The sequence below is a fragment of the Astatotilapia calliptera genome, chromosome 3, assembly GCF_900246225.1.
Source record: "Astatotilapia calliptera chromosome 3, fAstCal1.2, whole genome shotgun sequence".
Taxonomy (NCBI): Eukaryota; Metazoa; Chordata; class Actinopteri; order Cichliformes; family Cichlidae; genus Astatotilapia; species Astatotilapia calliptera.
In genome coordinates this window covers 28,934,124-28,957,037 of record NC_039304.1, presented here as the reverse complement: position 1 = coordinate 28,957,037, position 22,914 = coordinate 28,934,124, and the positions used below count along the sequence as shown (strand labels likewise).

General features: G+C 42.5%; 1 protein-coding gene across 2 annotated transcripts; it reads left to right on the top strand.

Moving 5' to 3' along the window:
- Positions 1-435: 435 nt before the first annotated feature.
- znf219 (zinc finger protein 219) lies at positions 436-22,709 on the top strand. Of its 2 annotated transcripts, none has more exons than XM_026162683.1 (5): positions 436-584; positions 10,392-10,476; positions 10,708-13,030; positions 13,192-13,338; positions 16,299-22,709. In XM_026162683.1, the coding sequence occupies exons 2-5, from the start codon at positions 10,471-10,473 to the stop codon at positions 17,471-17,473; spliced, it is 3,651 nt and encodes a 1,216-aa protein (XP_026018468.1). In that variant the 5' UTR covers positions 436-584; positions 10,392-10,470; the 3' UTR covers positions 17,474-22,709. The 2 variants fall into 2 exon arrangements, with proteins under 2 accessions (XP_026018468.1, XP_026018469.1); XM_026162684.1 differs by lacking the exon at positions 436-584 and adding an exon at positions 869-1,395.
- The last annotated feature ends 205 nt before the right edge of the window (positions 22,710-22,914 follow it).

Sequence of the window (22,914 nt, the reverse complement as noted above, 5' to 3'; positions counted from 1 at the left end):
CATTTTAGCTGCCTCTTGCCTCTGTCATCACTTTTATCTCACTTCTGTTGGTGTGAAACTTTCTTCTTCTTCTCCTTCTTCTCCTGCCACCCCAAAAAAATGTCTCTTAACTGTCAGCTACCCGCCACCCCAGATGCCATATTTAGGATACAAATGTGAAGAGATGACAGCGTTGTAAAATGGTGCCCGTGCTGAGATTATAATTAACATTTCCAACCTACATCACTCTCCCTCCCACTTCTCCTATGCTCCCCCCACCACTCCCCCCCATTCACTCACTCCTGTGTAATAAATGGGCAAAAATGCAAGAAGAAAGGAGAGAAGGGGAGAAGGAAAAGAAAAGGGAGATGGAGGAGGAGGAGGAGAAGGAGGAGGAGAGAGATAGTGTGTGTGTGTGTGTGTGAGAGAGAGAGAGAGAGAGAGAGAGAGAAGAGGGTGACCAAACGGAGGGAGGAGGGAGGGGGAAACGGCGTATGCTTGTATACAACCCTGATTTCCATTTTTTTCCCAACTCGTAATGTATTTAATTCAAGTGAAACGTAATCATGACGTGTCGTGTCATTAATCTCCTCGCCGCCTCTCCCGTAAGTACACTGAGTCTTTACTTTCAACATATATCCTATATCTTCATTTATCTTCTTACATTTTATTTACCACTATGTTTACATATATGCACTTTTATGCGTGCTGGCACGAAACACCGGCGACGAAACATTTCCAAAATTGTTTAATTTACTGCGACTGTTGTTGCCTCTTTTTTCTCTCTTCTTCTTCTTCTTCTGTCACGGGCAACACGCGGGATAATGGCCAACATAGTTGTTGATGTGTTTTATTTCACTCCGCTTTTTCACATTTATTTATTTATTTATTTCATTGGCAGCTTTGGCTGTGTGTGTGTGTGCGCGTGCTCGCATGTGAGTGATTGGCACGAGGCATGCATGTATGTATGTATGTATACATGTAACCGCGCGCTCCGGACCACTTTACGTGTGTGTCATGTATGTAAGCCGGTGTATGTGCGCGCGTGGTCGACAAGCATGTAGCAGTCGGAGCTCCGCTTCTAAGCCGTGACATGACAAAAAAAAAAAGAAAAGAAAAAAAGCGGAGAAATGCACTGTTTTCCCTCATAACTGAGGAAATACTCGGTGTAACAGTTAAACCAAGTCGACTCGAACAGTCAGCACGAGATGAAATGCGACTTAAAAATGCTCGCAAGTGCACGAAAAGTCACTCGGAGGTTTATTTTTGTTTAAAAATTGGACACAACTTCAGCTAAGTAGTTGTGCAAGCTAGCTCTTAATTTTTGTTTTTATCCGCGCGAGCAGTTTGGTAATTTGGCAGCTCTTCTTTAACCTCTCTGAAAAAGAACGGCGTCTTCTTCTTCTTCTTTTTTAAGTAGGTTATATTTTTATTATTTATTATATATGTGTATTTTTTTTTTTAAAGAAGAGCCAAGTTCTCTGTGCGTAACGGAGAATTTCGATAAGCCGCGGACATATTGTCCAAGCGTAAAAGTGGATTTTTGCATGTTAGCAAGTTGATTTACAAAGCGTAATTTGTAGGTAGATGCGATTAGCTTGACTAATTCTTTTGTTGGACACACATTAGGCATTGTGTTGTGCGTTGTTTCCGAGATAAGCACCGCCACTTTTCGTGTGGGATACGCGCAAAAAAAGAGAAAAGACTGTTTAACGGTGCTTTATAAACCTTATACTTTCGGCCACCTTTTACTACAATGTTTACTACAACCCGTTTAGTTGTCCTAACGTTACCTCAGCGCTCAGAAAGTAGCATAGCAAGTGTGGCAATACATGCAATGTTGGGGCCGTGTGCGTGCAAAACGCGTGTTGCCAGATTGTGTTCAGTAAAGATAAGTTACCGGTTTTCGTCCAAAAATGTGCGTTTTTGGACACGATGGCTCTTTTTTTTGAGGGGGGTGAGGGGGGCACTGATGTCGGTGGTAGATTGGCAGAGAGGGATTCAAGATGAAATCCATGATGGCACTTTTCCCCCCTCCCGTCCTCTCCTTGCTCGCTCACTCGTCTTTTTCCCCTCCCTTAATCTTTTGTATAGAAAATTTAGGAACAAAATGGAGCAGGGGAGAGAGAGCGATAGATAGGCTGACATGACACACACACGCCACCCTCCGACTTCTCCGACTACCCTGCATCCCCCGTGTTCATGATTTTTAATCGCATTTTTTCTTTTGGTTGTTGTTCTTGTTTCTATTTGGAAGCGGGATTGTGCGCGGACACCATCTGCGGGCAGGGTTAATTTGATTTTTAGTGTGTGTGAGGGGGTGTTTATTAGTGCATTGTTTGTTGATGGTTATTTATTTCATTAATGTGCCTCTAATTGAGATGGCCGCGAGAGAGAAGAGAGAGGGGGGAAAGGAGCGTACTGAAAATGGTTGCACGTTATTGACGCACATCACAGGGGCGAGGAGGAAATTCCTCTTGAGATAAGGCGCAGACGTGTCATCTGGGTTGACCAAAGACACTCCCGTCGCCTTTTTCTATATCCAATGGAATATGTTTAGGGATCCTGAAATGCCCTATTTTTTTTTTTTCATATCTACCCAAAATGTCACACTCTTGAGAGCCTGTGCACAGTGGAAGTAGGTTGACATTGCTTGCGTGTCCTAAAATGAGGCATGTTTTTGGAGGGTTTGGCATTTTTCAAGACGGGTTTATGCACATTAACTTTCATAATCCCTCTACGAAAAAGAAAAAAAGAAAAGAAAGCTGAGACAATTAGAAAAGAAATGACTTCACTCCAAATCCCTGTTTTTCTTTGGATCATCGCCTGCAAGAGTGACTTTTGGCAACAAGACGCTACTTTTCCTTATCCGGGCTTGATCAAAAACTAATAACGCAAGCATTGTTTTTTTTTAATTATTACTCTGTTAGTAAAAAAAAGCCTCCCCTGCCTCTCTACAGGTTGTTTGCCATTAGATATAAGGCGTTGATTTCATGTCAAACCCTTGGCAGATACTCATCTGCAACCAGCTGTACTAATGAATATAAAACACTGGCCCCATGTTAAAAAGGCTCTAATGGTTTTTGCTTCATTCAAACCTCTGTCTGCTTGTTGTGTTCAAATAGTATCCACCTCCTCCTCCACCTCCTCTGTCACCCTCAATGCCGCCTACTTCCCATCTTTGTACATACTGTACTGTACTTGAAGGGGCACATCCACCCCATCCAGGTGGCTCTTGGGAAAGAGATTGTATGTGAGGGGAGAATGAGACAGAGGGAGAGAGAGTAAAAGGGAAAGGAGTGTAGCACCAATCAAGGCTTCTGATTGATATAATTGGGTCATTAGTGCGCTGCGGGAGAGGCACCTGCTTGCCCTCAGTTAGGGAGAATCTACTGCATTGTGACATTTTGAGACTGTTGAGAGTTCTGCTAGGCTGCTCGGGATTAGAGTGTATTTAGAGCATTAGGGTCTTACTTAAATAGTCTGCCACTTTTTGTCGCTCGCATTTAGTTTGGAAGACCAGCTCTGAAATCAGCGTTTGCAGCAGAGGCGTACAGGTAGACGGTCTGAATAAAAAACAAAAAAATCAAACACGACAATTTGATAAGCAAAACATTTTTCCAACTTTCCATTAGTGGCAGTCCCGTGACTGCGCTTTTCAGCAAGGTGTGTGATGTTATGAAAGCAAGCAGTATTTGAATTTCTCCCGCAAATCTTTTTTAAAGTTACAATACAACTCTTTTTGTGTTTTTTGGTTGCATTTCATTTGACCTGCTGAGATCAGCACAACAGATGCCTTCCCAGATGAAAAACTGAAAGTGTGAACTATTTTGGCCTCAATTTAGTCTGAAAACATTCTGGACACCGCATCAAAGCACTTTATACTGTAACCTGAAGACTGTGCAATAGAGAGAGAACCCCACAGTCCCCAGTGAGCAAGTACTCGGCGACTGTGGGGAAGAAGACATAAAGTCATTGTTGGAGTGCATCCTCACTCTTCAGCTCAAATCCCCTGCAAAAAAAATAGAAATAAAATGTTACATTCCAGCCTATACATAGAGTCAGGGAGCCCTTGAGTGCAATCAGTCACCCAGAATTACACCAGGATGTGTTGATTTAAGTACTGGCACCTCCCATTTATATGTGTCTTTATAAAATATAGTGCAACAGAGTGTGTTTCAAACAAGATGTTCCTAAGAAAGAGAACACATGCTCTGCAAATTTCCCCAGGGTGAAGAAAGAATGAAGCCATTACTATTATACACTTACCCTTTTCCCCCCCACACTAAAGCTGTTTTAGGTATCTGATATATATACATAAATACCCCAGGGAGGTCACAGTGAGTGGTGAGCATCCCTGAGGGGGTCGAAAGTAGTGTGTTGCTTAAGGACACTAAAGTGGAAGGGGCGTCATTCATGGAAGAAAGGTTTCTGAACCTTTTCCCAGACAGTAGGGAGAAAATTGATCAGGTGGATGTTTGTTTCACCTGCAGGATTGTCTCCAACCTAGCAACTGATCCTCGGTGTGCACACATAAGCCTTTTAGGAAGAATGCGTACAACCACACACATGCTCCAACCAATTCTTCTTTTAAAGCATCAGTCTCGTAATCCCGAGTCAGACGAGTCATTCAGCACCCCCCTTCCCCCTCCACTCACTGGTTTTAGGAACGGCGCGGCCTGTATGAGTTGGAGTGAGACTCTTTTTTTTCTCTGCCAAGATGCTTTCCGGTGTTCGGGATTCGCCCGCTCGGGTCTGGCACTGCAACGTTGCCTCCCAGTTCGAGCATCAGCTCGTGTTCTCTCGCTAGAGGAGTAATTCATTCAAAAAGAGGAGAAGCAGGAGCTCGAGAGGGGATGGTGCATTAGAGGAGGAGAGGTTAGACAGGAAGAAGCAAAAAGGAGTAAGGTTGTGAGAAGTGGAACATAAAACACATCAGTGAGGCAGGAAATGCTGGCTCAAGCTGGACTTTGCGCAGATGAAAGACGGTAAAAGTTGGGACGCTTCCTTTTAATGTAACTTTTTCTTCAACTCCGCTAAAGTACCTTTCGAATAAGGTCAACGGCGTAACAGATGCGAGCCATTAGATCGCCGTTTCACTTGCGTTCTGCGATCAAAACGATACACATGAAGTAGCATTTTTCCCCGTATAAGCAATCTGCAACACTCATCTTTAACGGTCGGTGGCGGAGACTGCGCGGGAGATGTTCACCCTTATCATTGTTGAAGCTGAAGATGAGGGAAGAGCGAGAGTGCGAGGCAGGCAAAGTTGAAGCGAAGCCGGCGGTGGGGAGGGAGGAGGTGGTAGTGGTGGTTCAGGGAAAGGTGAAGTAAAGGAAATGAATACCGGCTGTGGGGAAGTTCGCCACGTGACCACGCGATAAAAACCACAGGGCCAAATTATACTGTACCGCACAGGGAGCGTGCTCCCCTCACTTCCTCTCGCTCTCATCTTCTCTTTTTCACACACTTTGTTTTTTTCCCCCCTTCCTTGTGGTCAGTCTCTCATACACCCACTTATCCCCAAAGGACACCTCACCTCGCGCTGGCTTCATCACATGAGAGTGCAAGTAATGCAGCGGGAAGAAAGATGCACTTGTAGGGATTCACAGAAATACACACAGACTACGAGCACAGTCCTTACTTTATGCCTTAAGGCCGGTGCCTGAGACCTTGAAGATGTCTATTTTTAGGTACGTGGAGGAGGACTTAATTTTCAAACAACACAAAGGTCGCTGTTGCTATAGATCACTGGTTCCCAAACTGAGAGCGAGATCCCCAAGGGGTCACAAGGGGTCAAGGAGAGCAGAGCATACACTCAGATTTATTCTAAATCTTTTGACATTTACCTCCACAGACTGATAGGAAATGAATGAAGGGATCATTGTAAGTCAGGCTTAATTACACAAACTGTGACGAGGCATTCAAAGTACTGTTTAGCTTCATGAGGCTACAAATCACAATACACAAACCCTTCTTATATACAACCTATGATACATTAACACTATTTATTATGAAGCTGTATAACACTTCTATCCCACACACACGGTTACCATTATGAACACTAGGTGAAAGGTGTTCACACCCTGATATATGTTTACAATTACAACATGTATCTCTCATGTGCATGTGCAAACCTGCACTGACTGCCTTCACAATAAAACTCTGCCACTTCGGTGGATATTTACACAGTGACACCCCCGATCCCCACCCCCAGCTAAAAGAAAAAAAAACAAAAAACTTGTCTGAACATATTGTGCAAATTTCCCTCAGCTAGTATTTACCAGGTATGTAACGTATGATTCAGCCATATCGTTATGCACTCCTTGTGATCTGAGTCAAGGAGTAGTTATCAGTATTTAAACAGTGCAGTTTAAAAAAAACAAAACAAAACATAGTGACCCTGATGATAAAAAAAACCTCATTTCCAGTCAAGGCAATTCAGGACCCACAAAGCTGCATTTCAATTGCTGGAATGTCAACTTTGGGACACTTTAAAGCTGGTGTCATCTTGCGAATTACTGTGTCATTACACTCCTGCTCATGCACTGCAAATTTCAGGATCAGGGGAAAAAAGAAAGGGAAAAAACAGGAAAAGCCAGTGAAAGTGCAGGAAAATCCAGTTTGTATCGAAGGGATGGGAAAATCTATTATGTGTTGCATATCAGCAGTCAACTATAGCTCCGGGCCTGAGAAGTGGAACAAATGCTTAAGTGCGTTTTACGTGGAGTCTTTGTAACGGCCCGCAGGCCGTGGCTGCGACAGGAAACCAGGTTGCTCAGAAACCCTGCGTTTCACTCCATTTGTGATCTCAGCAAACGCTTTCCTGAGCAATTTAGGGTCTCAGCGGTTCGCTTTTTAATGATGATGTCATGATGTCTATTTTGTAAATTGTGATCACATTTAGGCGATAAATCAGGGCCTGATTAAATGTGTGGCTATCCTGTGATTGACAAGCTGCTAGCATGTATGTCTACAGTGGCTATTAAGCCTCTTTTCCACTAGTACCTGCTCAGCTAAACTCAACTTGGTTTTTAGGGTTTTTTCATTAGGTGGTAGTTATGGGTACTCTGCAGTTTATTAGCGTTTACTCTGGCTGTTTTCCAAGTGACCTGAGTCAAGTTGAAAAAGTGATGTCAGAAGATCGCATGCCACTGATTGGCCCACAAATGAGGTCACTGAGGGAGTCATGAGAGCAACTCTTTCGCAAGACTCAAACCCGGCAACGGCTGCTGGGCAATGGCCTCACACCTACTTGGCTCTTTCTTTTACCCTGAGTCTGACAAAAAGCCAAAGTGCGTGAAGCAGGTGTACCATCGCCTCGACCTCCATTGTTGTGTTGTCTTTGGATTGCAGGCAAACAGCGTCACTGGACTTTTGGGCTGCCTTGCTATAACGACCCCGCCCACATTGAGGTGGTAATAGAAAACGACCAAAACCTCATTGAGTAGTCTAGTTGAGGTGCTAGTGTAAAAGGCAAAAATTATGCTACACTCATGGCTCCAGACCATTGTTTATATACAGTTTTTGTGTTTATCTAAAGCAAACCAGAAAGTTGTTTTGTAAAGTCTATAGCACTGATTCCCAAAGTATGGGCCAGGGCCCCCTGTTGGGCTGCAAAGGTACTGCAGGTGGGCTGCAGTATTAAGCTCAGTTTAAAATGAGTATGTATTATTGTGTATAGCCAACAACCCGTGTTGTTCATGTGGTTTGAATGAAAGTTTCAAGAAAATCCATCACTTTCTCTTGTATTTTGATAAGAGTGAAGATTTAAGATTGGGTGAGACCCCATTTTCTGGTTTGCAAGTGGGCCACTTGCTGGTCTGTAATATCATTGTGAATCTCCTACATGGATCACATTACCTAATATTAAATATTCATTGCCATGACGCACATTTAAAATCAGATTATTACCCCTCCCCTCACAAAACTAAAAACACCCACCACACACACACGTAGGTGTCACATTTTTGTACGCTGCTCTCACCCTTGCTTTGAGTACCTACCCCAATCCATTTTATAGCTCGCCGTGTGTGTGTGTGTGTGTGTGGACACACTGGGAATGAGCAGCATTTGTGGATGATGTGAGAATGTCGTCTTCGGTGCGCTTCTTGCTTAATTTACACCTGCTTTTTATGTGTTTCTCCCCCACCTGATTCCAGCATGATTTCTTCCCCACTCCACCCTCTCCCCGAGTCACCCCCAGCCCCCTTTTCCCATGCATCCTCTGCTGCACCTTATCTCCCTCTCTCAATCTATCCAAATTTTCTTTATTGGCATGACAGGGCCGGTGGTTGGCGACAGCCACCGTCACGGTGGAACAATGCATTGTGATGGTGATATTCATATGATAATGCCATCAGACTTAATACTGCAGCAGATACATTTAGATAGCCGCTCTCTCTCCCTCTTTTTCCTGCTTTTTATTCCTTCTCCCTTTCTGCACCCCCCCCCCCCCCCCCCGTCTCTGTCTGCATGTGTATTTCTGTGTTGACTTTCAAAATGGTTTTTAAATGTTGCTCTCTCTTCATGTTATGCCCCAGCCTGCCACTATCACTACTCTGATTTCTCTGCTATTCTCTGTTCTAGCATGTCGCTTTCTCTTTTTTTGGTTTCTTTGCTTTTACCCTCAACACCATGTTGCCAATCAAATTAAATCATTTTCGTTCACATGGCTTCTGAGACTGTTTCTTTTTTTTTAATGCTGCCCAGTTTGTAACTGCTCTGTCTATTTGTCTGTGTCTCCCTCTTTCTTTCTCTCTGTCTGCCTCCTTTCTCATTTTTTTTTCTTTGCTCTTCGCCATGTTGGCAGGGCCCAATCTACCAGCTGATATCAGCATTCCTTGGCACTCTGCCAACTGGCAACACTGCAGGAGAGAAAAAAGAGAGGAGAGAGAGAGAGGGAGAGGGAGAGAATGAAAGAAAATTAGTGAATAATAGACGGAGGGAGGGAGGGAGGGAGGGAACGAGAGAATGAGAGGGGGATGGGAAGAAGTATGAATCAGGGAGAGAAAGAAAGACAGAAGGGAGAGGAATATGGTGAGAGAAAGAACAATAATGGTGGATTAAGAAAGGACTGTCTGTGTCTGTGTAAGAGAGTGTGTGTGTGTGTAAGTGTGTGTGTTTATGTGATTGATATGGTGTGATATCCCTGTGAGTCATAGCTGAGCTAAAATGTCAACTGGCTACATGAGAATCTCTTTGTCATCAAGCCTCAGTAACTCACACACACACACACACACACACACAAATACTCAAATCCATATAAACACATATGTGACCATACCGCCATGTGAACAAAAATGTGGGTGACACACCTGCGAGCACAGATGTTCCATTGTTTTTGCCACAGTGATTTATGACCTTTTTGTTGTGTTGTGGGTGCTCAACTCCTGCAAAAATGATGGACAAAAACCAGCCACGGCGCACACAAATTCGGTGGAAGTGAGGCGAAGTGCTGCGCTCTCAAAATATTTGGGCGTGTGAGCGTGCCCTGCCAAAATGCTTGTGCGTGTTCAATGCGCAGTATCACACTTCACGTTTCAGCTGACTCTGTTATCTGGGGTGACAGTCGCAGTACAGTCGAGACAACAGCAGCAGCGGCGACAGCAGCAGAATAAGCTCACATATATAAATGACTTCAACAATTAAGCATGACTAAGCAATGTATGGGTGAATGCCACCACACCCAAACAGCAGATTTATTGTTCTGGCTAGGTGCATGCATACCATATGTGAGTGTGTGTGTGTGTTTGTGAGTGTGAGTGCGTCCGGGCCTGATTTAAGCAAAAAAAGCTGCTACTGTATGACTGTTCAGGAAGGGTGTGTGGGGAAGTCAAAACATTGCGCGCCCATCCTGTTTGGGACAGTCCGTGTCCTGTGGTGGTGCCCTTAACTCCTAAACACACACACACACCAATGCACGTTCACACTTCAGATAATCATCCCATATGTGCTAACAGTATGCCAGCATGTACGCTGAACACATGCAGGAGGCAGAACAGGTGCACACCTGTTACACATTCAATGCGCACACCAACGCAGGCTGAGGAGCAAGTGACGATCAAATACAGATTTTCTTCGTAGTAAACATGCACGTGCATTAAAATGTATTGTTGAGTGTGCATTTGGTGCTTTGCAATCAGAATTTAGGGTGAAATCTGTTCAAAGGGTCTTAGTGTAAATAGCTTTTAATCCTGTTCGGCAAAACTCTGCTACCTGCAGTTCATCGCTGGATATTTCAAAAGCATTACGCTGATACTATTATTCCTAATTTACCTAAAGTCTTTAGTTAGATAATTGTCTTAACATGCTTTTAAAAAAAAGGGTGGGAACAACTTCAAGTGCAGTAATTGTTAGATTTTTGGTTGCAAATAATTTTCTGAGCTTTCTATGCTTGTTTTTGTCCTCAGACAATTACAAGAGGAGACTGCCACAGGACTGTGTCCCCCCTCAGCAGAGACACTAAAGAATGGCATAACATCACACACAATGCTGGTAGGACTTTTTTCTATTTTCTTATATGCGCATGCATCAACATATAAAGACTCATACCCTCGAAGTTTGTGCAGTTTTTAAAATCTGGCCAAGGTTGTGCTATAAAAGCTAATTATGCACAACATGCAAATTTAACCTTTTCTTGAGGTTTTTAACTTTTAACTCCTTCTTAAGTCGCTGGTTGCCGCTCATTATCTGTCTCTCTCCCTCTCTTTGTGTTTTTTCTGATAGAGGATGGATTCTCCACCGGAGTGTGTGTTGTCTCTTTCTTGTGAGCAGACCCAGTCGCCCCCAACGCTGCCGTCTCTAGACCACAGCCCCCAGACCTCCTCTCCTCACACTCAGCTCTCTCTCCCCGATAGCCCTGTTGTCTTGCCCATTCACAGCTCCGAACCTTCCCCCCAGAGCCCGGACACTGCGCCTTATTTCCCCCTCTCTCCGTTCCCCCTCCACGAGGGTAATAACAGCAATCACCATGATGTTGATGAAGAAGATGATGAGGAAGGGCTGGATGGAGTACCTCCATCCCCAACGCCGGCAGTGGCTTTGTTCCCAGGAGGAGGGGGACAAGAAGCTGGATGCAGCCCCTGTTTGGACTCCTCTCCGCCAGATACACCATCAGCACCATTACTCGGGTGTGGTGCCCTGGAGCTGGCCCTGTCTTCAGGACAGAGTGGGAACTGTAGTGATGAACTAGACCTCCAGCTGTTCCAGAAGGATACTGTTACCAGGGCCACACCTGGAGTTGGAGGGGCCTCCTCGGGGCCTGCACTCAGGTATCCCTGTCATGTATGTGGAAAGAGATTCAGATTCCAAAGTATTTTGTCTCTTCATGCACGAGCTCACAGTCTGGACAGAGACCGGCGAGCTTCAGCTCTGTATAGGACTGGGCTCCCTTCAGCTCCACTAAAGCAGCACCTCAAAATCCAGCAGAACCACAAAGACCTAATTCCGAATCACAGAAGTCACCCAAACCAGCGTTTACTGCCTGGGGCTCTCATCCAGCATCTCACAGAAGACGATGAAGTCAATGGTGAGGTCAAAGGTCTTGATGATGGACTACAGACAGACCAGAACCCCAGTTTTTTACTGGATGACAGCACACCCTTGACCCCTCCGCTGACAGAGGACCCTGTGTCCGTGACCTCTCCCTATTCTTCAGCCACCGGGGAGGGCGTATCTGCTTCCATCACGCCTACATTTCGCTGCCATGCCTGCAAAGGAAAATTCCGAACAGCTTCAGAGTTGGCGCGGCATGTACGCATTCTCCACAATCCATACAAATGCACTCTTTGTCCCTATTCTGCCAGCCAAGAAGAAAGCCTGGCGTCCCACTTACAGGAGTGCCACCCTTCTCCCGATGTACCTGCTCTTCCACCAGCTTACAGTTCGAGGCCCATCATCGCAACCCCCGACACCCCAGTACCCACGCCAACCCACACGCCAGCCCCAACCCCGAGCAACCCACAGCTGACATCAGTTGCTGCAGTGGGCGGGTCCTCTCCACTGCCAGCATTTCGCTGTGACACTTGTGGACAGCGATTTACGCAGTCATGGTTTCTGAAGGGACACATGCGAAAGCACAAGGACTCATTGGACCATAAGTGTCAGGTATGTGGCCGTGGCTTCAAGGAGCCTTGGTTCCTAAAAAATCACATGAAAGTTCATCTCAACAAACTTGGCCTCAAGGCTGGACTGGGAAACCCTGGGGGACCAGGAAGTGCTGAGCAGCAGTCTAAAAGCTCCCTCAACGCCCTCTACTCCAGTCTCCTTCTGACTCAGCGAGGAGGTGGTGCCAGAGGAGGTCAGGGAAGACCAGAGAGAGAAACTGGAGGCAGAATTGGGATGGGTTTGAGTAAGTCAGCCATCCTGGGCTATCTCGGTTTGCCTAGTGATGGCAGTGGGGCTAGCTGCATGGAGAGACTTCAAGCAGTGGCTCAAGTAGCAGAGATGGGAAACGGTGGTGGCAGTGGTACTGCAGGGGGAGCAGACTCGGGAAGAGGAGGGGGAACGACTAGAGCAGGGGGAACCGGGGAAACTCCAGCAACAGTTTCAGAAGGAGGAGATCAGGCAACTTGGTGGCAGCTGGTGGCTCGCAGCTTGGCGGTAGCTCAGCAACAAAGGCCTCATCAGCGAGGCCAGCAGCAAGGGCAACGAGGCCCGGGGCGGAGTTCAGTGATTACAGAGGTCGACCAAGTCAGAGCCTACCTTGGAGGCCTGGATCCTAGAGAAGAGACCGGAGGACCAGGAGGGCCATGGGAATGCCCAGATTGTGGAAAGCTGTTCCGCAGTCTACAGCAGGTGGTAGTTCATGCTCGAGTTCACACTCAGAGGCCCCAGAAAGGAGGTGGCAGCGAAGAGGAAGGGAGCAGTCATCATAGAGGAGTGGGGCTGGGAAGAGGAGGCAGCAGTGAAGTGAGACAAGAATCCCAGCTACACAGCGGTGGATCCCAACAAATGGCAGAACTGAGACAGGAATCAAAATTGATGGGTGGTGGATCACAACAAGCTGGAGGGGCTGCAGGGTTTCACTCTGTCATCTCAAGCTTCAAAGGTGTGACATGAGTGTTTTTTCTAGTTCTTTGGTTTGTGTTTGTTTGCTATCATATAAGAATACATTGTTTTTCAACTTCAACTTTCAACTTTCTATTGTCATTAGAATCTTAGCTGCTATCTTTACATTTTCCACTTTTTTCCCTTCTTCCCTACTTGCAGGAGAAAATGGGCTGACGACAGTCTCCTCCATACCTTCAGTTCCCACCAGGGAGCGAGTGCGTGGCAGAGGGATAAAAGACTGCCCCTACTGTGGCAAAGCCTTTCGCTCTTCACACCATCTCAAAGTGCACCTCAGAGTTCACACAGGTGAGATACTGCTGTGAGTTTAACAAACCATGTTTACTTTTTTAACCTTTATAAATCCCTGGAAAGGTTGCATTGAGCATCGTTGCTTTTCTAGAAGTACAGTTTTTTTCTTTTTCTTTTTTTAAAAGATTTTACCCCAGAGGCCTGGCCAGCACTAATCATAGCCCTCTACTGCAGGCAACTGAGCTGCTCCACCGGAGCAACTCCAGCTTAAGTGCCTTGGTTGAGCGTATATTAACAGTAGTTTCTGGGGGGAAAAAATCAAGCCACTCCAGGGATTAAAAAGGGAAATTGCTCACTTCTCTTACTGGCCTCTAACATCGCTACCAGTAAACTGTACAAAAGAAAACCTTTTCATGTCTTCTCCACTAATTAAACAGTAATCCTCATGTCTCTATTTCGATTTGTATAATGCAAAATTTAGCTAAATGAAACTGGTGTGGTTTGATGTTTTTTTTTAATAACCTATTTATTTTTATAGACACATTTATTTCTTGTCAATTACATAAAAATACTAAATCTTCTTATCTTATCTTAAATAATGCACATATTAAATGCATGAAAAATTGCAGAGAATTCGCTGTCTTTGAAACAAGAATCTGTAACAAAAATCTTTAACATCCATCTTAAATACTGTAAAGAGAAAAAACATTTTAATAAACTTTTTTAGGACAAAAAGAAAAAAAAGAGGAATAACTGAGTACAGGATTTCTGACAACCAACTAGTTGGACTTTAATGAAAGTTAGAATCTCAAACACCACTCACACTCATACTATTAATTAATGTTCCATATTCATAAGCCTTTATCAGCATGAGTCATTGTCACTTTTCATTATTTGCCTTCAGGTGATGTATTTGATCAAAATTAAAACCCATCTCTCATTTTTTGCGATGCCACCTATCACTACTAACTGGAGAACCTCCCATAAAGACAGCAGCCAAAAAATGCACAGTGTGAAGTCTTTTTAAGAGTTGCCATTATCATTACTCATTTTATAGCTGAAAGGACTTATCTCAATGCGTTTATATTTTTCCCAATCATGCACTGCTCATTTTCTCATACACTACTGCCTCTGTTCCATCAAGTGATTATCACATGGTCAGTAATTAAAGCAAATGCATCAAATTATGATAATGCTCTCTTCAGAATCTCGTTTCCCATCGAGAGTTTTATCCCGTCTTTAGTGTTTGCTTCACCAACACAATCAAGTTGTCCCTGCATCTGTACGTGCGCCTGCGTTCCTCCTATGTGACCAGTTTTTTCTTTTTTGACTCTTGGGAATAAGATCATTTACGTTTTTCATATGTTTAACGTTTCCTGATGTTAATGTTCAACATCATCCCCTTTATCTTTCCCAGCTGTGTAATTTTTAATGAGTAATGGAATACTGCCATCTTTCTTTAAAACATGTAACTGCACCTCCTACTCAGAACTGCTCAAATGACCTTTGAGCAGCTTATACTTGCTGCAATTTTGCAAAATACTTGCTTGCCATACTTATTTGCAATGTTACGATTTTGCAATAAGTGCTGTGGCATAGTGAAAGTACTTTTAACCTATTTTAAAAATGATTGCATTTTTTGTGTATCTTTTACACATGAAACGATTTAGACTGCTGAAATTTGTCCTCAGGTCTGCATTTCACACAGAGTGTACCCATGAGATAGTCCTCAGTAAATAGGAGTAAAACTGATTAAAAAAATAAGAATTATTTGCAGGGAAATTTAATTTTAGCTGCCATAAAAAAAGTACAAGTATATATTGATATTGGAAAAAATCAATCTGACTTTGTTTTATTTGCAAAACTGGCTTTCCTGTGAAAAAACATGATTCGTTTATTGGCTTATGAACCGCTCTTTTAAGGTCCCACCACAACATTTCAGTCAGGTTGAGATCTTTACTTTGATTAGGCCACTGCAGCACCTTGAATTTTTATTTTCAGCAATTCTGTTGTAGATTTGCTGCTGTGCTTGGGATCTTTCTCATGTTGCATGGCCCAGTTTGAAACAAGCTTTGACTATTAAACAGATGGTCTCACATTTGACTCTAGATTACTTTGGTATACAGAGGAGTTAATGGTCGACACAATGACTGTAAGGCGCCCAGGTTCTGTGATTGCAAAACAAGCCCAAATGATCACTGTTTCACAACTGTGCTCAACAGTTTGTATGCTTGTGTTTCTTAGCAATAAGAGGCTTGCTCCTGGTAACTCTTCCAAATAAGCCATATTTGTTCAATCTTTTTGTAATTGTACTGTCATGAACTTTAATATTTAACATGCTAACTAAGGCCTGTAGAGTCAGAGATGCAGCTCTTAGGTCCTTTGCGGTTTGTTGGACAGTGTCGAATTGGGAGGACTTTGCAGAGACGTCCACTCCTGGGAAGATTGTGTCCTTTTATTAACACACTCCTGAACCTGCCAGACCAGAAAACTTCTAAAAATTCTGCTTTCATAGAAATGCTCAGACTTGCTGATGATCATTTAATCAAGCATATTTGATTAGCAGCACCTGGGTACTACTTAAGTATTTAATTCCAATGGAAGTCTCAAGAGTATTTATAGTTTATCATGTGGCTTCAAGGACCTGTGAAAGCTTTCTTTTTTGCATGACTGTATATGTGTGTATAAGAGGCAACTGTTTTTCAGGGTCAAAGGTGAGTACCATCAGGTTTCTACTGAAGCAAAAAAAAAACATCCTGTATGTGAAATCAACATTGTGTATGCCATAAAATAGCTGGTATATGATATCATTAATACTAACACAAAGGTATTTCACTAACTGTAATATAAAAATACTTAAAATCACCAGAATATTTTTTTTCCTTCTTACCCAGTGAACACCCATTTTGGGGCATTCATTTTGGAGCATCTAATGAGTCCCACTGTTTTTTAAAAGATTTTTCTAGCTTTATTTTTACTGTTCTATAAATAAACTTTCTTCATTGTGTTTTCTCTAGGTGAGAGACCCTACAAATGCCCCCACTGTGACTATGCGGGTACTCAATCTGGCTCTCTGAAGTACCATCTCCAGCGGCACCACAGGGAGCAACGCAATGCCTTATCAGCTGCCTCAAATTCCTCCTCCTCTGGTCTCACCTCCACTATCAACAGTCTGACCTCTGGAACCTCTGGATTGGTCAAGCAGCGCCGATCTCAACCCAACCACTGCCCGGTCAACCGGGCTCCAACAGACAACCCCGCCTCTCGACCCAGCCAGCAGTCCTGGCTCCTGGGACTTCCAGACCAGCGGGAGCATCGAAAGGCCTTAGCAGCTCTAAGGGATGTTGACCTAGAGACCCAGTACAGGTACCTGTCTGGAGTAATGGGCGCTCTTTACCAAGGTGGAATGGAAGGAAGCTGGATCAGGGAGTCTCCTCCACCAAAGGCACCTAAGGTGTCACGACGTAAGCCCCTTACTACAAGCCGAATGGTTCAAGCATCAAGTGACAAGGAAGTACCCGTGCCATCAACTCAGGAGGGTGGTTTTGAACCACTGGATCTGTCCCGTCGCACTTCTCCTGGTCTTGGAGGGATGGAGGAGGATGGAGGCATGAGTGTAAGGGAAGGTGGTGAGGATGCCGTAGAGGATAGTTCAACAGGGGTCAAACTGAGCGAGTGTTTGTTTTGTCCTTTTCGAACATCATCAGCAGAGCTGATGGCCATGCATCTCCAGGTCAACCACACCAGTAAGTCCAGGCGCAAAAGAAGCTCTTCAGTGATCTTGGATGATGATGGAACCTCAAAGACCACAAGGCCAAGGATGGATCCCTCTGACCTCGACCCTCTGACAATATGGAGGCACGTAAGTGAGGCCGAGTCCCAGGCCTCCATGGGAGAATGGTCCTTAACTCAGTCCCAAACTCTTAATGGTCTCTCTGAGCACACAGCAGAACATCTGGGTAATGCTCTTGAACACCCAAACTCCATGTCCTCAGTGTCAAAGAATGTAACAGATGTTCCTGAACTCAAGGGCAAAATTGATGAAGAGAGAGATGAACAAGATGAAGAATTTGAAGAGAATTTGGAGAATAGCAGTCTGGAGGATTCACAAGACCAAGACCTGAGGATGTCCCTCGCTCTTTCACCAGCCCTGAGCTCTAACCACGTTGGAGGGGAGGAGGATAGAGTCTGAGGAGATTAAAATGTTTTCAATGACACCGCTTAAATTGGAATGTTGGGTTTATTGTTTTCCAACAAATTTTGACAAAGAATTGAAGAAAGGGCAGAAAGTATTACATAGAGAGAAGTTGTTTATGGTTTTGCCCTGTCATACCTTCATTTCTGGGCAGTCCTGAGGAGTCTTGACAAAGAGGAGAGCCAAAGCTATGGTATTTCCTCTGTCATTATTTCTCTCCTTGGCTTTGTGGTCCACCACAAAATACGGTAAAATTCCTGTAAAAAGAAAGCTCATGGACGCATCTTTTCAGGATTTTGTCGGCCACATTTTCTATTTGTTTTTCAGACTTCACCGAAAGATGGGTGATTTTTACGATGATCTCCAATTTGATAATCGAAAGATCTAGGGCAAAGTCCTGCATCATTCTAGAGTCGTGCGTTTATCCCACACTTATAATGGACTGGTAAATCCCAGACTACAACACTGACCATGCTGGAGCCAGCTGCGACTAGATGCTCTCCTGATGGACTGACCACTGAACAGCTTCAGGTTCCTCCTCAAACTACAACAAACAGACATGGAGGAAAATTTAGTCTAAAAGTTTCAAGCTGCAAACCTCGGCTAAGCTATTCTTTATTAATTTAAGGCATGAGGCAACCGTTACAGGCCATGTGCTTTCCTTCAAGTATGTATCACTGCCTTGTTTGTCAGAAAAGTGTTTCTTGATGACTGTGCTAAAGAAAAACAGAAAGTTTGTAATATTTTTGTTCATTTGTTTTCAGTTAGTGCCTGTTCATGTATGTCGTCGAGAGAGTCTCTGGTATCCTTGCCCATCGAGGCTCTGATAGATCGTTCATTTTATCTGAATATACAGTTTAAACGATTTAAGTACAATATATTTGTTAAAAGTGGTTCTAGGGTGTTGTGAATAGTTCAGTTGTAAAAGAAATGCTACATCATAGTGTAATGTCCTTGACACAGACTGTAGCTGTTTGTGGCTCAGCTTGAAAAGAACAAAAAAAAGTATGTCATATAATGTGAGGAAAGGTCAAAAGCTGAGCGCTTAAAAAGGAGGTCAGAGTTCAACATTCAGTGTTTACAATGGTAGCGGTTGTTGGTTGGGGATGCAAAGGCACCAACTGAACACAGAGCGAGAGTCTGTGTGAGGGCTGAAGGGGCGACGCTTGAGCTCCTGAATACAATCAACTGACACATTGTTTTGAAGAGACTACGACTGTGTCAAAAAAAAGGAAAATTTTAACTTTTTACAAGGTAGAGAACGACAAAGAAAGCAGTCTAGCTGCCAGACAAGACTAAATCTAAGAAACAAACTGTACTCTTGGGTTACGGTGTGTTTTAGATGAGTAGTTTCCCTCTCTTCTTCTTCTTTTTTTTGTTTTAATAAGAAAAGAAAAGACAATGGTAGGAGTAATTATTAAAACACTAACAAACGCATAGGCATCCCAGTAGAATATGTGTAGCTTTTGTAAAGACGAAAAAAAAAAAAAGCAGACTTTTGTTTATTTTCCTTTCAAGATGCTTACAGAAAAAGGTTATCAATATAGGTGATATTGATTATAATGTTTGTGAGCTAAGACTAGTTGGAATGTCTATACAGAGCACTGTGCAAGTTTTTTTTTGAGTTCCCAAAGTAGTTGTTTTCATTTTGACTTTATCAATAGACCAAACGTTTTTTCAATGGCAGTTGTCACTTTCGGTTGTCATTTTTAAGTGTGTAAATGTGTGGTTTCAGTAGATTTACCCCATCGATTAGCAAAATCAGTCAGCTAGGTTGTCAGTGTATCAGATATTCGACCACTGAACTGGTGGTTAGGAAAAAAATGAAGTGCATTTTGTTTTTTATGTGGAAACATCCAGTAATCATTTCTTTATCCTAGTTTGAAGGTATATTTATGAATGTGAGGCATTAATATTCTCTTACACTGGTTAACAGCCTCTATTTATCTGCTAAGACTCAAATTGATGGGGTAATTTATGATTGTGACCACTCTTTAATGTGCATTAATGTGATTAAGTTCCCTTTTTAGAGCACCTTATGAGTTTTGTAGTGAAAGTCCCTTAGTGGTGTCTCCTTTAACAACTACTGTCAATGCCACCGTGCCTTCTGTTTCAAGCACTTCCTGGTATATTTTGTAAAACTCACCAAAAGCACTTAGCCTATATCGACACACTCTCTTTCCTCTTTCCTATTCCCCTTCAACACATCAGCCCATTCTCTTGATCATCTTCTCCTGTGTTCACCTCCTGATCCCTCTATTCTTGTGTTTTTGTTTTTATTATTTGCCATTTTTTCAGGCCCATTGGGCCTTAAACAAGGTCACTAGGCCTTATGTTCTAGCATGGCTAGACTCTTAAAAGAATGAACTACCTACCCTTAGACAAGTAAAAATTGTTGTAGAAGTAGGGTTAGAGAACTTCGGGTCATAATACTAACCCTTGGTAAACCAAAGCCCAAGTCTAAGACACATATACGTTGTGTTTAATCTCATGAGGTGCCAAAACATGTCTGATGTGACACTAAATCAAATACACTAGAGGAAACAAAATAATTCACCGTTTTCCTTTTACTCTCTCTTTTTCCCCTCGTCATGCTTGCTCTCCCTCCATGTCCTGCTCTCATCTGTAAACAGTCTATCTCTAGCACCACTTGAAGGTGACGTGTACTATCTGGTATTGAGGCCTTTATTAGATTTTTATTTCAGTTTGTGTGGTGTTTGTTCAATGCCGTTGAGATGGAAAAATGCTCTTATAATGATAAGTATTATTGTTTTAGCATTATGGTTAAAAAAAAATCAAGAGAAATGTGTTGTTGAATGTTGTACAGATAGCATTAGAGATGTTGTGTTTTTTTAAGGAGAGCACAAACCCGAGCAATGGTCCCTCCAACTCCTCCCGCTGGCAGATGGGAATAAAATGGACTGCCAATCATCATAAAAGTCTAATGACAAAAAGTCCCAGAGCTGTGGCATGTTTTCAAAAGAAACAAAAGATTTGAATGTAAAAATGAAGCCAAGGCCTCATTATTTCCAAATTGATTGCAAAGAAACAAAAATCATCTTTGTACCTAAGCTAATCATTTTACTCTTTTGAAGGTGTAGTTTAGTAGGAGTAAGACAAACACACGCACGGCTTTGTAGTGACTTGAAAACAGGGAAACCAGGATGTGCTTACCTGAAAACTGATGAATGCACAATTACATTCCAAGGATGCACAATTGGTGTACCTAACATGTTTAGCAATTTCTATTTTTTCATACTTTGAACACCTTCCTACTGTTTCATTGAGGTGTAGCAGTTTTTTACATGGCGTCATACACACATTGCATGAAAGTTGTCTGCATATAGGACGTGATACAACCACTGGTAGCTACTGTTCCCAGACTGTTTGGCAAGTGGTTGCTGGAGGTTGCGAGTTGAAAGTGGTCTCAAAGAGAGTGGTATAAGGAAGATTTTGTTGTTCTTGCTTTGGCCACTAACAAACTGTTGTGGTTGCCTGTAGTTTCTACACAAGTTGGTGAATTATTTGCAAACACTCGCAAACTGCTTCCTCAGTGGCATTAAACCTTGAAAAAAATTGCAACACAAACAGAGAATGTTCACCTTCAAAGTAAAAGCCAAGTAATTTTAAACGATGTGGCTTTTGCTTTGAAGGCAAAAGTTTTACTACTGCTCTGAGAGTAGCTGGCAAGTGTGTGCAGATAAGTCAACATGTTCCTTGTAAACCGTGGGCAACTGTAGCAGTTTTCTAGGAATAAAGGCTTTCACCAACTAGTCAGTGAATAAACATTTTTTGCTAGCAACTGGTGGTTGGCAGATGATCACAGCCTCATCTCTAGACCTGTGTGTCTGGGGCCTTAGTCACCCTGCAGTGTCACACATCCGAAATAGCACACAAGTTAACATCATGTTAGCCATCATGTTATTAGCAATGACATGACTGCAAAACATAAATAAGCTATATATGGTGTAAAAGAGAAAAAAAGACTTCTAAAAGCTAAGCTGCTATTGTGTCATTAGATATGTGCCTAGTTTGTGTAAAAAATAGTACTGCTGTTCAGTGAAATCAGTTATAATTAATGCATTGAGGAAGACGTTATCCACTAACTGACCCTGGGTAATGCCTTGATATTTTAAACCAACAATGGCATCTTGTTGGGCAGTGTTTTGATCTAGAAAATAAAAAATATGGTTGTATATGTCCTCTGTCATTTATATAATCACTGTCAGAGTGCTGAACAACCACACATAGTAAACACAAGGAAAGAAAACTACTCATGCTAGCAATGCTAATGGTAGCTACAGGTTTTCCTTCTATTAAACTTGTTTAGTCTAAATTTAAAAGTACATTTAGCCAAATAGGAGACTACAAACAGGCCTACCTTTGTCTTGAGATACTAAGACATCAGAGCAGATTGACATGTTTAATATGTAACAGTTTATTTGCCAAAAGATTATTGAAGCAAAAAGAGTGTATAACATCCTGTGTTAGCTAGCTCGTCTATATTGTTACGGTTAAACTTTACTGTTAAGTTCAAACTGCTTGTTACCGAGTAGAGTCTGCCCTCTTTTCTTGTGGTATTTACCCTTGTCTGGTATTTATTCATTAGTTGCTTAAAAAATGTTCTCAAAGTTGATTATTGCCCTGAAGAAATAAGATTACATCATGTTTTGTGTATCAGCAGCAACTACAAATTCTGTTTTTAATTAAATAGTTGTAAACTGTAATTTTGTAATAGCTATTAAGAGTATTGTCAGATTTTTAAGGTGCATTCCCAATTTTTAGAATAATTCACAATTAGAAATAGAGACAAAATCAGCTGACAATTTAACAAAGTATTCAAATGTTTCCAAGAAGATTGCTTGTGTTTGTCTGACTTCAGTTAATTTTTTTGCCAAACAATTGTTAAAAAATCAGCGAATTTTTTGCACAATTTTCAATTTGCTCGCTTGTAATTTACAAATAGATGTGAAAACGGCACCTTATATCCTGATTGTAAATCAGAAAATTCTCCAGAAAGGATACATTTGTCATTTCAAAGGGTATTGTTCTTTTTTTTTGTAATATGACAAATCTTTTGTGAGGTGAGGGGACCACGCTGGGTTTGGGCTCTTGTGTAGTTTACTGCCATTGCAGTGAGGGAAAACTGACCTAACATAGTAGTGACTAATATAACTTTGTGGACAGATAAAAAATAAAAATAAAAATAAAACACATTAGAAATAAATAAACACAAAACAAATCCTGTCTCTCTCTTTTTTATACCTGTTCATTTAGGATGCAGTTGTTCTTTAAAGTGTGAAAACGCTCAGTGAGACAGCTTTATTTTGCATGTTTATCTGCATTCTATAAGAACGTGTTTGTGACTTCAGAATTTGAGATGTTGAGATGCTGCATCTGGTTGAAGTGGGTGAAATACAGAAAGCTTGAGCTTGTTG

Excerpts from the sequence above, each read along its gene's own strand:
- znf219 (XM_026162683.1), top strand. Across the intron at positions 13,031-13,191 it reads TGTCATCTCAAGCTTCAAAG|GAGAAAATGGGCTGACGACA; the intron begins GTGTGACATGAG and ends CCCTACTTGCAG. Across the intron at positions 13,339-16,298 it reads GCACCTCAGAGTTCACACAG|GTGAGAGACCCTACAAATGC; the intron begins GTGAGATACTGC and ends TGTTTTCTCTAG.